This window comes from Danio rerio, chromosome 22 (genome assembly GCF_049306965.1).
Source record: "Danio rerio strain Tuebingen ecotype United States chromosome 22, GRCz12tu, whole genome shotgun sequence".
NCBI lineage: Eukaryota > Metazoa > Chordata > Actinopteri > Cypriniformes > Danionidae > Danio > Danio rerio.
The window spans coordinates 27,342,369-27,361,366 of NC_133197.1; the positions used below are offsets into that span (position 1 = coordinate 27,342,369).

The window sequence follows — 18,998 nt, forward strand, 5'->3', positions numbered from 1 at the left end:
ATGAATAGCTACTCTCAAATAACTGGTTCAACACACATACATACATACATACATACATACATACATACATACATACATACTCACACGCGTTTTGACTCACTGATTTACTTCTACGTCACTGAACAACTCAAGGAACACCTGGAGTTCAGTTTGCAGTTAATCTAGACTCAAATAAATAAATATTACCTCAATTACACACTTCAACGTACTTTCTCCTTCTCGTGACATCACACGGGCTCCTTGCCCAGAAGTCTTCAAATTCGAGCCGTTCTCATGCGTGCGCGCCGCCGTTAAAGAGCCCTGCGTGCGCGCTCCCCCGCGACTTGCCCCCTCCCCTGTATTTCAACACTGTAGTGTAGTCAAGTTGTCCACCCGCCGCACGCCCACAACCATCTTCCCCGAGTGCGCCCAGAACATGGTGGTGGCGGAGCTCGTGAACGCAGCGCCGGGGTAAAAGAGCCAGCCAGCGGGGTTCAACTCCAGCCCGAGCCGCCACACAGGATCCAGCAGACGGGGAGGAGAACCGAGAGCGGACGGAAGAGGACGGCGGCAGTGCACTCGCCTGGCATGAGCTTTGCCCACGGAGGGAAAAAAAGAGTTTCAGAGGAATGCTAAACAGACAAAGTGGAGATTAAAGAGGCGGATAATAATACTGGCGTGGGATTTGAAGCAATGTGAGATGTCAGTCTTGCTCTGAACTCCAGCAATGTTAACCAGCCAGCCCGATTAAACGACTTGAGGCCTGGGGAAGAAGAAGAAAACTTTCGTCCTCATTTCCAACACTTTATATGAGATTCCTTCTGAGGGACTGGCTTTAAAAAGGATTGCACAGAACCAAGAGTGTACTTTCCCTCAGCACTCTTCTGCTTGTGTGAGCGCCTCGGTGTCATCAGTGTTTAGTTCTTCTTGGAAGTTGAAATCTTGAGTATTATTGGTCTTCTGGAGCTGGCAGATATGCACAGGCGCGCTTCGCCCTCGCGCTGATGTCATCTGGAGGTGTCACGACGTCGACTTGAGCCTGGAAGTGTTTTAAAGCGCTTTGAAAGCTGGAATATTCACAGTTGACATCCGGAGTGGGTGTTCAGGAAAGGACGGGGCTCCTCTATGGGAATAGGCCATCTTCTGACCCTCGTCTGGGGCAGAAGTAGCGAGTTCTGCTCCGAGTTTTGACGGAAAACACAGGCAACTGCAGCGTCTTTCTGTCAGGCGTTCACTTTTGTGAGGACCATTATGGTGCCAGAACCCAAGGGAGAATGTTGTTAGAGATGTTTTGCAACTTTTTTGTTATGTTTTTGATTCTTTAAAGGGAAACGTGGCGCATTTAAAAGAAGTTTTCTCTCAGAAAGTGGCGCCCGTTAACAGCTAACACTGTTGACAAACAGCAACTAATAGCATTTGGAATTTTTTCGACTTAAAATTGGCATTAGACCGAAGTTGATAGTACAAGAAATGTCAAATCTGGCGTTTTTGAAATATGAAATGTACATTTGTGTTATGTTTGCATATCATTTGGAAAGGGAAATTAAATTCAAATATTGTTGAGCATTGGAGAGGGTGTTTGAGAGACAGCGTTGACTTGATTGATTAAAACTAACTTAAAACTTATTTTAATACCATTTGTAAATCATTTTCTAAATTTAAATTATGCGTAGTTAGTGTTGTGGTGTGAAAGGGGAATTTTAAAACGATGTGGTTGAAAAAGGAGGATCAAGAAAGTGACAGTGCGTCAGTCGCGCGGACGGAGCAAAAGTACACACATGCGCGTTCACGCGCCACTGAGCCATAGAAATATAATGGAATCCGAGTCCTGCTGACGTAATCCCAGCACGGATAAGGAACTGCTCAGGAGTCCAGGACAGTCCATCTTCATATCGTGAATGCACTTAGAGTTTGGTTCACGCTGGACTTTTTTCAAATACAAACTTTGTTTTTTGTACTCCTTAAAAGCCAAGTGCCACTTCCCCTGAGCTGTCAACAGTTTGTGATATGTGATAATTAGCTGTTGTCTCATTGCCATGGCATTGCCAGAGCAACAGCAGCCACTGCATAAGACCGAGGTTTGGTGTGACAGTGAAGGAGGAGCAGTTACTGTGCGGATAAACGACAGCCATAATCAACAGGTGCGTCCAAACCAATCTGTTGACCACCCTGACATGAGTTCCTCCAAACCCTGCAAATACAGCATCTCCTCGAGCTGTAGCTCAGGGGAGTTGGGTGTTCCCAGAGCAGTGATGACTCACCTGAGCAATCCGAGGAGGGTGCCCCCACTTTTCGAGAGGTCTGCCGCACAGTGCTGGGACCCCAAGTTTGACTCCTCCATCCTGGAGGAGGCATGCAGGGAGCGTTGCTTCCCGCAGATGCAGAGAAGATTTCGCTACATCCTGTTCTACCTGGCCACCGCTGCACTCCTATGGGGGATATACTTCGGGATCAACAGCTCTAGGTGTGAGCCTACAAACTTCCTTGTCCCAACAGCAGGGTTTCTTATACTGTGCCTTGTCCTCCTCTGGTTTACATTCACAAAGCCTTATTCTCGATACTACAACCACACCTCCTTCCTCCTCACCGTCATCATGTTTGGCATCACCCTGGCGCCCCAAACTCAGACTGCTCACTTTGCTCATTATGACAGCCACAGGGCAGACAATCAGTCACCACTACCTGTTTATCAAAATGCTTCTTGCATATCACCCGTAGGGACATTTTCTCTCTGTATGGAGGTGCTGCTCTTGCTGTACAGCGTGTTGCACTTGCCTCTGTATGCCTCAGTGCTCCTGGGCCTGCTGTATTCTGTGCTCTATGAAGCGTTAGGCTGGTTGCACCTTGCTCAGTTGGACGAGAGTTATGTAGGGTCAAGGGAAGGAATTTCGGGCACACTTAGCTGGCTTGGCCCAGGCAAATTCCTGCTGCACTTGTGCGCACATGTCGTCGGCATCCATATTTTCATAATGTCTGAAGTGCGCTCTCGGAGTACCTTTCTCAAAGTCGGCCAGGCCATCATGCATGGGAAGGACTTGGAGGTTGAAAAGGCGCTGAAGGAGCGGATGATCCACTCTGTGATGCCCCGATCGGTGGCGGATGAGCTGATGAAGCAGGGGGACGAGGAGAGCGAGAGCTCAGGGAAACGATACAGCGCAGGTACGTGCTCCGTGGCCGCCGCAGCTGCCGTAACCTCCTCCAGCCCCAAAAGCCACAAGCGAAAGAAGAACTCCATCCCTCGTGGACAGATCATTTTCAGGCCCTTCAACATGAAGCGCATGGAGCCAGTGAGCATCCTCTTTGCCGACATTGTGGGATTCACCAAAATGAGTGCCAACAAGTCTGCCCATGCTCTGGTGGGACTCTTAAATGACCTCTTCGGCCGCTTTGACCGTCTCTGTGAGTTGACCAGCTGCGAAAAAATCAGCACTCTAGGAGATTGCTATTATTGTGTGGCAGGCTGTCCCGAACCGCTCACTGATCACGCCTACTGCTGTGTGGAAATGGGGCTCGGGATGATCCAGGCCATCGAGCAGTTCTGCCAGGAGATGTCGGAGACTGTGAACATGCGCGTCGGTGTGCACACGGGCACTGTGCTCTGCGGGATTCTGGGAATGAAGCGCTTTAAGTTTGACGTCTGGTCCAATGATGTCAATTTAGCCAATCTCATGGAGCAGCTGGGCGTAGCGGGAAAGGTGCACTTGTCGGAGGTCACAGCAGGTTTTCTGGACGACCGCTATGAGAGGGAAGATGGACGAGTGATTGAACGTGTCGGGCACAGTGTCACTGATCAGCTGAAAGGTAAGACATAAGATTATAGGTATGATTTGTCAGTTGTTTTTTTAAAATGTGTGCAGCTCTGGAAACTAGCAAGAGACCACTTCAAAGTTATTGGTGCTTCTTTATATTTGTTTTTTAAAGGTTAGTTCACCTCAAAACTCGTCATCACCCCTTTACTCATTATCAAGTGGCTATAAACTAGGCTTTATGATTTTGTAAAAATCTGATATTGCAATATTTAAAATTTCTGTGATTAAATATTATGATGTGAATGCCATTCAAAGGATGACACTATTTGACCGTTTTCCAGGGAGCCTAACAGTATTCAGGTACAGAAAGTGAATAACCACAATAGGAAAAAAAATGCTTTTCTTACTTTTTGTCTTGTTATCATATCATTATTAGAATTTTTGTTTAACTTGTAACACAGATTCTCTTTATGTAAACAACATACCCACAATAAACCATCAAGATCCTGGCTTGACAGCCATATTTATTACAGAAATAAAAACACAAGCATGTTAATGCCATTTGTATTTCAAAACAATCAATGCCAATAAAGAAAACATTGATTTCCATGTTGGATTCTATGTGGACTGCAAAAAAAAACTATATATATATATATATATATATATATATATATATATATATATATATATATATATATATATATATATATATATATATATATATATATATATATATAGTTATTTATATATATAGTTATTTATATATATATATATATATATATATATATAGTTATTTATATATATATATATATGTATATATATATATATATATATATATATATATATATATATATAGTTATTTATTTATATATATATATATATATATATATATATATATATATATATATATATATATATAGTTATTTATATATATATATATATATATATATATATATATATATATATATATAGTTATTTATATATATATAGTTATTTATATATATAGTTATTTATATATATAATATATATATAAGTATATCGCAATATAAATCTCAGAAAAAGAAAATATCACTACGTCAGATTATTCCAATATCATGCAGCCCAATATATCATTTCAGCATCGATATTGCAATGTGGAAATCCACAATAGTCACATCGCAGGATCTGCAATGTCATGTTGGGATTTTAATTAACCAGGATTTGCCAAGTTTAACCCTAATGTAATATGATACGTCCCTAATATAAAAAATAACGAGTGTGCTTATTTATTTATACAACGAACACTCTATGTGATGTTATTTTACATTTGATTATTGAGTTTCTCGTGCCCTGTTAAACTCCACCAAAACCATAAAGTGCTGTTTATTTTATTTTTTATCATCATTCAGTTGTTTTTATCTGTGCTTTAATTTGTTTATTTAATATATTGTTGGATAATTGTTTTATATTTCATGTGTATGTACTCCAACAAAATCCCAGTCTAGGTCAAACTTCTACTATTCAACTATTAGGATGTGAAGTTGTATTCATATTAGAATATAAATCACAGAAAAACAAAGTTTTGCAATGTTAGTTTGTCTAATATTGTGCAGCCCTAGAGGAAATGATTACAGTGTTTTCATTTTTGGGTGAACTATTCCTTTAATAGGTAGGTGTATTGGGTAGAATGTTAACTAGTGTCTGTTTAATTATGTAAATTACTTATAGTGTGTCTTCAAAAATTCAAATATAATATATTAAATAATATGAAATATTATATATATATATATATATATATATATATATATATATATATATATATATATATATATATATATATATATATATATATATATATATATATATATATATAGCATAAAACGAATATTATTTACAGCATTTATTTGCAGACCATGACAATAGGTCAATATGAAATATTCCAAATTTCCAGACCATACATATTAGAAAAATTAATATGGAATTTTATTTTGCATATAAACTTTGCTATATTGTTCATATATTGTTTTGCTCAATATATGAAATAATTTAATTGTTTTATTTTTATTAATTGAAAATATTCCTATTTGAAAATGAAAAGGTACATGGTATTTAGTAGTTTTTTTTTTTTTTTTACTTAACACACTTGCCCATTAATGGGCACATTTCAGAGAAATTATAACTTTTAAGTGGTAATTTAATTGTTTTTTCCGAGAGCTGTACATTGGGGTGCAAAAGTGATCACTATTGACTATGTTAATTTCCATTCTAATTAGCTAAATCATTTATATGAGGAAAAAAAAGTAAAAATGGATGTTCAGAATGTATATTTAGCTCATACTCTTTAAAGAACGCAGCAAAACATCTTCATAATCTTCACCAGAATAAAAATAATGCTCATGTTATCAGTGGTTACTCTGCTTGTGTTATGCTGTTATATTGTTCAGTGTTTTTCTTTTATTGACTGCTGTTAGCCGTTTTTCTGCAGTGATGTGGAAGATAGGGAAAGATGATAGTCTTTTATTGTTCACCCTGTAGTGTTGTACCCTCTCAGGACTCTGTACAAAGGGCTGCAACTCTTGTCTACTTTTATTGCTCTCTCATGTAATCTCTTCAGTTACTCGACTGTAGAGAAACAGGATAAAGATAATAATTTTTGACTTTTTTTCTGCAGTCTTTAGCCTTGTCCTCTCAGAACTCTGTATAAAGGGCTCCAAACGTGTCCAAAATTAACATTCGCACAGAGCCAAATGCTAAAAAAAACGCTGTGTTTGGTGTGCAATCAAAACCAGTTGGTTGGTAGTAACTTATGTATTAGTTGTAATTATTTGAGTTAGTATATATAGCTTTTTTTAATCATTCCTCATTGTCAGGTCAGGTGTGGCTAAAGATTTTTCAAACGAAACGCATTACATAAGTGTGATTTAAAGGCATTATTGTTCATTTGTAGCTCTTTCATTGTTGCCTCCCTTTGACACAGTCACGCATCTGCTTTCTCAATAACATCAGTGACTCTGTGAATGTTTGCATCCAGCAGATCTGTTGATTTAAAGTCATTGTGACAGTCGCAGGCAGAGATTTTTTTTAGCCCTGTCCTTCTTACAGCTTCTCTCCTTAATCTGAACTCTGGTGTTGTTCTCTAGCTGAACCTCTTGGGATCTCCTCCCACATTATGTTTTTATTTTTTCTTTCAGAACGCATAGTGATAGACTTAAAGAGACTTTGTCCACTCAGTGTGTAATCTTTATGGTTGATGTGTAGGTCTTTGGATTTTATCAGTTTCAGAATGCTTGTTTTCTTTGGATCCTAGCTGATAAAGTCTGGTGCGAATTAGTCAAATTAAATTAGAGATTTGGGGGTCTTTGTTCCTAGAAGTCCTCGAACAATTAGCTTGTCGTGGCTTTAGCTTTTCACTACTAATTTAATCTTATTATCTTCCAAAGCAACAGTTAACCTTTCGATCTTTTGTATTTCATTAAAATATGTTGTTCTTTGTTTTGTTTTGTTTTGTTTTTTTAAACTGGTGGATGTGGCACCTGCTCACAGATAAAATGACAAATTGAAGCATTTCTGAACAAGCTGATTTGTTCAGTTTCACCAGTTAAAGATCTCTAAATTCTATGAGTTATAAGTTACTTTAAAAAAAGTAATGATTACAAATTACTGACTACAACTGGAAAATTGTAATTAGTTACGTTACTTAATTACTTAATGTAAAAAGTAATCAGATTACTAATTACTTTACATTAAAGTTACTTTTACAATGTATTAGAGCTGCACAATTAATCGTAAAAAGATCACGATCTCGATTCGACCCCCTTTTTCGTCCCAACTTTTTGTGCCGAGGGCCAGAAACAAAAACAAAAAAGTTGTCCCAGGCCATATATTACATACATTACACAGACACGCGCATATATATATATATATATATATATATATATATATATATATATATATATATATATATATATATATATATATATATATATATACACGCGCACACACACACACACACACACACACACAAGTATGGTCATAGAATTGTTTCTATTCAAGTGCTTGAACAAGCTGCTTGTCAAAGCAGTCGAAGGTTTTTAGAGACTTGACTGAATTTCACAGCAATATTTCTGTTTTTACACTGAAATCTAAGTAATTTCTACATTTTCACTTGAAGAAGCAACTACTCTCAACAGCAACCATTTCAGCTTGTGTTCTCCAGCAATTCAAAAGTGCATGCTTATTAACTGATTTTGCAGCAGAAAACGATATTTAAAAGAAGCATTTTTTTCTTCTAAAAACTATATTTATAACGCAAGTAATGCTTACTTTAGTAACTGTAATCAAATTACACAAATTTAAAATGTAATTTGTTCCCCAAAGATGTAATCAGAATACAGTAACGCATTACTGTGGAATGCCTTATACCAAACTCTGTTCATGATCATATCAATTGATATGTTTGCTTCTAATCTTGAGTGAACAACTCCTAAAGGTAGTGATTCACTAATTCAAAATGATCCAGTCAGAGTGAATCTCCTAAATAATATACTGGTTCAAGTTCAAATGATCTGCTCAGAGTGAGTCTTCAAAATTATTCACTGGTTCAAATGATCTGGTTAGATTGAATCTCCCAAATGATTCACTAGTTCAATTGGTCTGCTCAGAATGAGTCTCCAGGTAATGATTCAGTGGTTCAAATTATTTGATCAGAGTGAGTCTCCATGTAACGATTCACAAATTCAAATGATCTGGTCAGAGGAAGTCTCTAGTTAACGATTCCCTAGTTTAATTGATCAGTCTGAGCAAACCTCTAGTCAATGAATCACTGGTTAAAATAATCCGGTCAGAGCAAATCTCCAGTTAATAAATTGTTCGTTCAAAAGTTCTGGTCAGAGTGAGTCTCAAGTAACAAAGCACTCGTTCAAATGATCCAGTTATAGTAACTCTCTGGTTAACGATTTACTAGTTTAAATGATCTGGAAAGAACGACTCTGCAGTGGTTCACTTGATGTGGTCAAGAGTGAATCTCTAGTAAAAGATTCTCTAGTTCAAATGAACCAGTCAGAATGAGTCTCCAGTTAACTATTCACTAGTTCAAATAATCAGTCAGTGCAAATTTCCATTTAACAAGTCGCTTGTTCAAATGTTGTGGTCAGAGTGATTCTCCAGTTAACGATTCACTAGTTCAAATGTTCTGGTCAGAGTGACTCTGCAGTTAGCAACGCACTGGTTCACCTAGTCTGGTCAAGAGCGAATCCCCAGTTAATGATTCACTGGTTTAAATTATTAATTTAGAGAAAGTCTCCAGTTAACAATTATTGATTCAAATTATAGAGTCTCCCCAAATGAGTGATTCATGAAAATCCTGCAACTGGTACAAATGGTTTTATATTTGGATTTTTAGGTTGTGTTATTCTTAAAAATCAATAAAATCACATTTAGCTTGTGAATGTCTGGTGTTTATGAACCAAATCTAACTAAAAGGTGAAATTTGTATTTCCAGTTGCACAAAATGCTTGAATTTAGTCAAGTTTATGAACACTATTTTACAAAGAATATGGATTAATTTTGTAAATAATGGTCCGTTCCTTTCACACACCAATATTTTCACTTCATAAGAACTTAATGTATCATAAAGAGCCACAAGTATTCATTTTGTTTTGCTGCCTATTTATCTGCCAATTGCTGTTCACATGCAGTATATTCACTCAACGGCCACTTTATTAGGTAAACCTCAATAGTATGGAGTTGGACCCCCTTTTACCTTCAGAACTGCCTTAATCATTGTGGCATAGATTCAGCAAGGTACTGGAAATATTCCTCTGAGATTTTGGTCCATATTGACATGATGACAACACACAGTTGCTGCAGATTTGTCTGCTGCACATCCATGATGCAAATCTCCTGTTCCACCACATCCCAAAAGTTCTCTATTGGATTGAGATCTGGTGACTGTGAAGGCCTTTTGAGTACAGTGAACTCATTGCCGAAAGTCACTTAAATCACCTTTCTTCCCCATTCTGATGCTCAGTTTGAACTGCAGCAGATCATCTTGATCATGTCTACATGCCTAAATGCATTGAGTTGCTGCCATGCGATTGGCTGATAAGAAATATGCGTTAACAAGCAGTTGTACAGGTGTACCTAATAAAGTGGCCGGTGGGTGTATATTCACCCAGATCCCAAAAAATATTTAAGTACATAAAAAGATTCATTTACACTAGTTCTTGATTTATTTCCAGTTCCAGTCACATCTCAAACTCAAAGTAGACTTGAAAGTTCTGTACTCGCACTGTAAGTTGTATACAAGACAATCTGAAGTGCGTGTCAGGGTGATGCACTAGTAGTCTCGCAAATGGCTCTTTGCCGCGGTGCCAGTCCTGTCACCCTCAGTGACCGTCTGATTTCAGTGGGTGAGCGGGTGCGAACAATGACACACGCGAGTAACCCAGATGTGTGAGGGATGCGTCACTGTCTGTCTCTCTCACCGCAAGCGCTTCTATTTCCAGCGTTTTTCCCCTGAATGGTACCTGGCCGTGGTCTGACCCTGCTGTACACCACTGAAGTCTATGATTGCAGACAGACTGGACACAAGCAGCGCAATATAATGCTAGTTGTATCTAACTTGGTGAATAAGTGGCTAATTTGTATAGATTTAGACAACATTTTTTAATATGAGCCAGCGATGGTTATGATCAGTCCTTTATGATTTCAGTGATGTGAAAAAACATGGACTCAAGCACAGAATTCCAGTCAATTTAGCTTTTTTTTTTATTAACGAATGAAAAGTTAGTGCTGTTAGCCTAATCAAATCGAGATTCAGATTCAGTCCAGTTCAATATGGAGTCTGAATGAATGGCACTGATTTATTCACTAAACTGAGACACTTGTGGTCTGTTCCATATGTGTTGTCTCTATATATGAACATGAATTAATCAAATTCAACTCCTGCGCTAACCTGAGAGCTTTTGAATGTTTTTACGTGAGAGAGACCAGTGTTATGTCACATTTAAGACTCCAGCTCAACAGGATGTTTAATCTTCGCACTTATGACAGAAATTTTTGGACATTCATTCATGCCAAAACAATGAGCCGAATGAACGTGAAAAGTCAAAAACTGAAATACACTGGTGCCTTTTTTCTGTTTAACCCCAACCTCATTGGTGGGATAGTTTTTTACGTGCCATATCAAAATAATAATTAATATATAAATAAATAAAATCTAAAAGTCTTGTCTAAACGTTAGTGATAATCATCATGCTGTGCACTAGCTGGTGCAAACAATTCAATTAATCTTTATTTCTATTGCACTTTTACAATGTAGATTCTGTCAAAGCAGCTTAACATAGAAGTTCTAGTAAATTGAAATTAAAAACTGTTTCAGTCCAGTTTCAGAGTTGAAGTTTAGTTCAGTTGAGTGTGGTTTAATTTTCACAGCTGAAAGTTCAAACACTGAAGAGTAAATCCATCAATGAGCAGCTCCACAAGTCCCAAACAGAAAACAAAGCATCTTTACAACCCATTAAAATAGCGTTGCTTTGTAAAACTTGAAGAAACTAAGGGTGCTTTAACACCTGCCTTATTTAGTTCAGTTGAATCACACTACAGTTCGTTTTCCCTCTTAGTGCAGTTAGTTTGGGCAGGTGTGAAGGTAGAAATCGAACTCAAGTGCGCATCGATAGTGGACCAAGAAAGTGTACCAAAGGCTCCTTGCAGAGGTACTAAAGAGGTTCTGCGCCTTTTTGGACTAATCCAGCAGCGTAGTCCGATGTAGAGATCTGCGCGAGACTAAATTTCGAATCCCGCTCCCGCCCGCACCCGCCAGGTTTTAGCCGAAACCCGACCGCTCCTGCTTATATTAAGCACTTGATGTCCCGCTGCCCGACCCGCCCCGTTTTCTATCTGCCGCGCCCGATCCCGCTAAAGAGCGGGGGAGAACAAAACCGAAAATCACTCAGTTATACAGTCCAGACAGCCTATAACAAGCTGTTTGTATAAACACATACACACACACACAGGCAAAGCTTTCTCTTTCATTCGCGCGCGCGCGCCCTCTAACACACACTCATAAGCACCAAGCGCACACACACACACACACACACACACACACACACACACACACACACACACACACACACACACACACACACACACACACACACACACCTCTCATTCGCGCGTGCGCATACATACAGGGACATGCGGGACAGCCGCGGGAATGCAGACCTCTAGTCCGATGCAATGTGCATTATGAGATGTGGGGGAAAATATTTGTTGACTGCGCAAAACCTACAATTTTAACAAAGAAAGAGAGAGAAAAAAACATTACCTGATTTATCGTTGGTAATATTTCCAGAAGATGTCCATTTCGCCTCCTCCTGAAGTGACTTGCAATGCACTTTTGTCATTTGCAATGCATTAAATCATTGTTTTCCAGCCACAGCTGTGCATCATTCTCGAAACATAGTTTATCTAAGTGATGTATACAAACTATATAGTAAACTATGACTAGTGTTACAATCAGCTAGTGCAGTCATCAATCCATAGTAAAAAAAACGACTTTTTGTGTCTGCTGGTTTGTTTACTTGCGGGAGTTCCATTAGCATTTTCCCGCACGTTATTTCTGACCAATCGAAAAGCAGATTAGGAAATATGTTCAACAACATCTGACCAATGAGTGATGTGGACTTCACATGACTGCATTTTGGTTATTTTCCACTGGTTCGGACCAAAGCCACAAGTGAAAATGACCCAAAAACTGCATGAAAAATGCTACAATGTATCATTTTTTGCCCTTGCCCTTTATAATGAAGTACTTTTCAAAGTTTGACATTAAATCTAATAATCTTTTTCCCTCACTCACTTTCCTTTGGCCTATTGCCTTCTTTATCATAATAATCATATTAATAGTAATAATAATTATTATATTCATGCAGTCGGCATATTATTTAACCCAAAGTGGCTTACATTGCATCGAATGTACACATTTTATCAGCTTTTGCTTTCCCTGGGAATCAATCTCACACACTCAGTGTTTGCTAGTGCTGAGCTCTACGTTTTAAGTTACTTTATTTATTTTTCTAGTGAGTAATCACACAAATGATTGAAGTTATTTTATTGTTTTTGTTAAACTCAAGAGATTTTTTTTGTTAGATTAAAAGTTTCTTAATTTCAGTCGAATGTGCATGTGCTCACAATAAATCACCAATAAAATAAAGTCTAATAAATGTTTGATGGAGAGCTTGCCTCTATGATTTTTGTTCCCCAACAAACAAAATAGAAACAAATACATACATTTGCATACAATTTGAATCCATATGAAATTGACACCTCATAAAATGGTTGTTTACCTGTGAGATCTAGCTTAAGGTTATAAAACTACATTCATATTAGTTTATAGTGTTCGATGCCTCTGGGGAAAAAAAAGGGTTTTTAGTTAAATGGGTAAATGAATTATTACAATTGATAGATAGATAGACAGACAGACAGACAGACATTATTAATATTAAAATAATAATAAGTGTATAATAATCAGTTGTAATAGCAGTATGGTATAATATAAAGGTCCGATCCTTAATGTTAAACAAACCTTGGACAATACATGTACTGTATTAGTAGTTTGCATTAGTTTATGCAAAAAGTCATAAGTTATTTTCATACTTTCACACTTGTCATGCTTAATTCATGTTAGTAAATAGACCAAGCCAACTAAGCATACTTATTCTTTGTGTACATTGTGTTTGTGTGTTCATCATTTTATTCATAATCTGTTTTACCACTGCTCTGCAACACTGAGAGCTAGTAAATGATCACAGCAGCTCACTGAGTTTCATATTACAAACCAATTATATTATCAGTGTTTGTTTCCTCTTGCCCGTTTCACTTTGTTTGAGGATCCTGGAAAGTAGGAAACCAATTGGACAGATTTAAAGCTTTGAGACGACTGAGTAAACTGTATCATGTTTGAGATGCACAGTCCTGTCATTTATCAACATGATCAAGTTTGCTGTAAAACCTGTTGTACACCATCTGCTGTATGCCTTCAGCTGTGATTGTCGGCTTATATTGTCAGCTGATCAATTATTGCAAAATATATATCTGTAGAAATATCGTCCCTCAAATAGTGTCTTTTTGCTGTGAAATCTTCAAAGAAAATGTTTGCCACAATAAAACATAATATATACAAAGACTTGCAAAAACAATTATCACGATATCATGTTGCATGTTCGATATCAATAATTAAGTATTTTTTACAATACATTTAGGAATATTAGGATTTTTAACCACTTTATTTTAATTTACCAACATTACTAATGCAAATCGTTTTAATAGTCAAAAACTAAAATATTTAAACAAAATATCTGATCTCTTCATAATAAAATAAACAAGTGTTAAAGAAACTCCTAAACTTGATAGATAAAATGTTGCAAAGTGTGTGCAATGGTAAAGGTAGATCAACTTCGGTAAGATGTGAATCATAATGATACAGTAAACCTCAAACTCTGTTAACAACACAAATTTTGATAATTAAATGTGAGCTTTCAAGTAAAGGAACCAACCATCATTATTCATATACATACTGCAACATTACAAATTGCAGATGAATGACTATATTACCCCCTATGCTAAAACATCTTTCAGATAGGGAACTTTTCAGATAGGGGTGACTGGGATGCTCAATAAAGAAACCAAAAAGCCACTCTGGCCACATCCTTTTTTATTTACAATCTCCTCACTGCTGCTATACGGTACTCATTTTCGCACGTGTTGTTATTCTGACCTGAAATGAGTGCATGCGCGAGGATTCCTTGACCATTTACAATGGATTTTGCACTCATGCTCCCCTGCCGTCTCTCGTAATTAGTGACCATCAACTATTTTCTCAGAGGATGACAAACAGACAAATCTTTGCTGCAGTTTATAGATACAAGTTTATGGAGAAAAGTAGAAAGCGCTGCAGTGTTTAGATGTGCTGTGTTTGTCTGAGGTGATTATTACTGAGATGTGTATATTCCATACAAAGTGTGAAGTAGATTGGACTGTTCTGCCTGCATGAATTGTGGTGTGCTCACGACATTCAGAAAAGTTAAGATGTTTTTTAACTAGTTTGGCTGGAAAATGGGCTCATTTCACGTGTGCCGCTTGTACATTTGCGCGTCGCTCCCATATGCGCAAGTTGTGCTCCTCCATTGGCTAATGACAAACTGACACCCCAAACTTATTGGCATTGCTTAATGTACGCGCTCAGTAGCAACATGTTTAATAAAACTATAACCTTCATAACGATACTGCAATCATTGCAATTTTTGGATTAATCTACAAGTAAAAAAAAATTTATCCATGGGTCACGAGCGTTCTGAACCGTGGGTTGTGATCCATACAAATCATGGATCACCTCTGTTACACCCCTAAAAGAAGTGTATGATTTTGAACGACGTCTTGAATGAAGACCGCAGAAGCTAGTGATTTCTTTGAATTATTTAGCCTGACATGTTTACTTTATCAAAATAGGTTAAATGTTTCTTAAAATTATAATTATATTGTGTTCAATGGGGAAAAAAGTTGCTGTTTTTTACCCAGACATTTAAAAAATATATTTTAGAGCAGTAATCACAATGTCGTACTGTGATATTTTTATCCAAGGTTATCACACCGACAGAATCTAATACTGGCCCGGGGCTAGTATAAACATATGGAAAAAGTAGTTTTCGTTTCATTTCCTTAACAAAAACTGCACTTTTAGATCTTGTTTTTTTTCTAGGTAAACTTGCACTGCAAAAAATGCTTTTCTTGCTTAGATTTTTTGTCTTGTTTCTAGTCCAAATATCTAAAATTTCTTATATCATGAAGCATTTTCTAGACAAGCAAAACATATTGTCTTGTTTTGAGAAATAATATGCCAAAATTAAGTGAGTTTTTCCTTAAAACAAGCAAAATAATCTGCCAAATGAGTGAGCACATTAATCTTGTTTTTTCTTTTGACGTACGATTATTTTGCTTACTCCATTGGCAGATTATTTTGCTTGTTTTAAGGAAAAACTCACTTAATATTGGCATATTATATCTTAAAACAAGACAATATGTTTTGCTTGTCTAGAAAATTTCTCTCGATTTAGGAAGTTTTAGATTTTTGAACTAGAAACAAGACAAAAAATCTAAGTAAGAAAATAATTTTTTTGCAGTGTGGAGCTCAAACGTGTTAAACATTGCTATGCACAGCAGATGTTTTGGTCACTTTATGACTGTGTATCATTTTTAAAAAGCCATCATCCTGTTTTATCAGCCAGCCGTACTCCCATTGCAAGTAGTTTAGAGCAGATCGCAGTGTGTTCCTGCTGATAAGCAGCCCAGCCCTGCTCTCACACACATGGAGATACAGACACGCTCTTTATTTGGGAAAGCAATTCCCTTCCTCCATTTACTCATATAGACATGCATAAACAGTCATATTTTTTGCGTCACACACACACATGCTCTCAGTGTATACACTGAGTATTGAATGCACGTGGTGTGTGGAGAGCCGATGTTGTCTGTCCCCATTCTGTCAGTCTGAGGTCATAAGCTTGGACAGGTTTGTCCAGTCTGTCGAGGATCTTCAGAGACAAGACGCTGGTACAAATACAGACAGCCCTGAGCCTTTTCTCTCTTTAGACACTCATTGAGTCTTGGTTTTGATTCACCAAGACATTTATAATTTCAAGTTGAGATCAGTAAAGAAGCGAGCATCTAAATATGCAGCTGGTTTTGTCGATCCCAAAATGGGTTTGTTCTATGTATAGATGTTTGGAATGGGAAAACTAGCGTGCGACACACGCTGCCAACCATTTTTAAAAAGTGTATTTTGGGGCTTTTTGCTTATTTAGACAGGCCAGAAAGAAGGCATGCAGGAAAACATGGGAGAGCTATTGGGTTTGAAAGCCTCTCAAGCTGCGACCTAAACTCTAGTCATGTAAAATACAACATTCAGTGCACTTAAAGCTACAATATCATGCTTTTCTTTTAACTACAATACCACATCTTGGGGGTGGCACGGTGGCTCAGTGGTTAGCACTGTGTCCTCACAGCAAGAAGGTCGCTGGTTGGAGTCCTGGCTGGATCAGTTGGCATTTCTGTGTGGAGTTTGCATGTTCTCCCTGTGTTCGTGTGGGTTTCCTTTAGGTGCTCCGGTTTCCCCCACAGTCCAAAGACATGCGCTGTTGGTGAATTGAAAAAACTAAATTTTCCGTAGTTGATGAGAGTTTTTGGGTGTTTCCCAATACTGGGTTGCGGCTGGAAGGGCATTCGCTGTGTAAAACATATGCTAGAATAGTTGCCGGTTCATTCCGCTTTGTCAACCTCTGAAATGGAGACTAGGCTGAAGGAAAATGAACGTATGAAACCTCATTTTGGTATTTAATTCAGTGAATAGCATCCAATCAATATGTTTTTTTGTTTTTTTTGTTGGATTCTTTATTTTTAGAAGCACTCAGTCAGTTTTTCTGACATAAAATTTTTTTTTTTTAAAGTTTATTTTCTTTATAGGGAAATTTTTTTTTTTTTGGATTTGTAACAATTATAAATCTGAACCGACCTGTGGTGAAACTGAGGTTGGTAATTGACTCTATATGCTTTTGTTTAACAACATGTGTTCACATTAATTCAACTCCTTTTTAAAACAGCTTGTAGATGAATTTGTCCTGAAAACAACTACATTTCCCATAATTCTAAAAAAGAAGATTCCACCAATCAGACAGTCACATTAAGCCAAGAGAGATATTTAGCTCCACCCACTCCTGTGAAGCACTGCATCATTATTTTCAAAGGGTACACTGGTAAACTTAACAGTGAAAAACACTGAATGAAATAAGTTAGTTTAACCAAAGTCTTTTTACTCGGCGGGCATCTTTGAAATGCCTCTCGGGCAGTATGCTCAGACATTCTGTCTAAATGGGGAAACATCAAATTCTCTAGAACTGTTTGCCAAGCTTACAATTACATGTTTGGAATCACCAGTAAAATTAAACAACTGTCATAACTTTAGTTTCTAAACGTCCGAATCCAACAAAATCACCATTTTTTTTCAGGCAGCCTGAACTAATGCGCATGCGCACTTGAAAGAAACGAGATCACGACACCAACCTCATTTATGGCCGTTCTACACATTATCATTCACTGGATAATGGTCGTCTGATCGTGTTGCTTCTATGAAGTAATTCACAACTTAGTCTTGATGGCAAATCTCCTCCAGAAATGACAGCAACTCTTTGTTTTTAAGTTTGTGGGCGTTTGAGTAGTTGCTGTTATGTGATCTGCATTTGACCAGACGGACTGTACCTCCCGTTTGTTTCATACAGATTACAAAACAAAAAACTTTTGTAATGTAGCGATTTCAAGCCTTTTGTTGATATATTTCTTGTGTCTGTGAAGCAAGTATTCGCTAAGATTGCGGTGTGTTTTTTGACCACCAAACTGTCGTAAAAGCACACGTCTGGTCCAAGCTTTTCCATTAGTCTATAGTGATCGATGATTGGCTCCTGTACTAGTGGGCGGGCCTTCATTCACTATATTGACTGTTACACTTTTCTACATAAAAAAAAAAAAAAGATTTTGTCATCTGAGGCAAATTTGGGAAATCCTAAAAGATTCCTGAAATCCTCGACTAAAATCTGTAGTCTTTGATCGTTGGTTTGACATGTTCACTGACAGCCCGTTGTGATCAAATTTTCCCTCTGATGAAGTTCTGCCAGTGTCAGAAGATTTCAGACACTTTCCTGCAGTGTAACAACAGCTGTGATGAGCGTCAATCCAAGAACCAATAGTAGCTCAGAATTTATTGACGCAATCCATGCGACAATTCAAATGACCGCAGGGAAATGTCAAAAAAGTTTTTTTCTTTCTGGTTTTATTATTGAGACATGCTGTGTGCAAAATTGCCGCTACATATTGTTTGCCGTAAGGAATCATTTCAGATTGTGGGATAGTGAAAGTGTCGCAGGACGATGACGTCAAACTCCAGGAGAGTTTTCTTTCGTGTTCGGTGCATCTTCATTGTCATTTAGTCTGACGTTATGACGGCTAAGATCATACAGTGTGACATGAGAGCCATGTTCGTGCAGTCTGACTTGCTGCAGTCGTTCAGGATTATAAAAAAATCTCACAGTGTGAGCCTGCCTTTATAAATTCTTTTTTAATGTTACTTTCACTTAATAAAAAGAGTTATGATAACTCGTAACTGATTATGTCAAGCAGAACTGAAGCAGTCAAGCAGGGTTATGAATGAAATAATTCTACTTTTTTGTGTAACTTAACTCTATG

At 37.5% G+C, this 18,998-nt stretch overlaps 1 protein-coding gene across 2 annotated transcripts in view; it reads left to right on the forward strand.

Moving 5' to 3' along the window:
- The first annotated feature begins 385 nt into the window (after positions 1-385).
- adcy9 (adenylate cyclase 9) overlaps positions 386-18,998 on the forward strand; it is a 74,006-nt gene continuing 55,393 nt past the window's right edge. For both annotated transcript variants that reach the window (XM_073937745.1, XM_003201097.7), the window contains exon 1: positions 386-3,780. In XM_073937745.1, the coding sequence (XP_073793846.1) occupies positions 2,016-3,780 (1,765 nt within the window). In that variant the 5' untranslated portion in view covers positions 386-2,015. The remainder of the gene's footprint in view (positions 3,781-18,998) is intronic.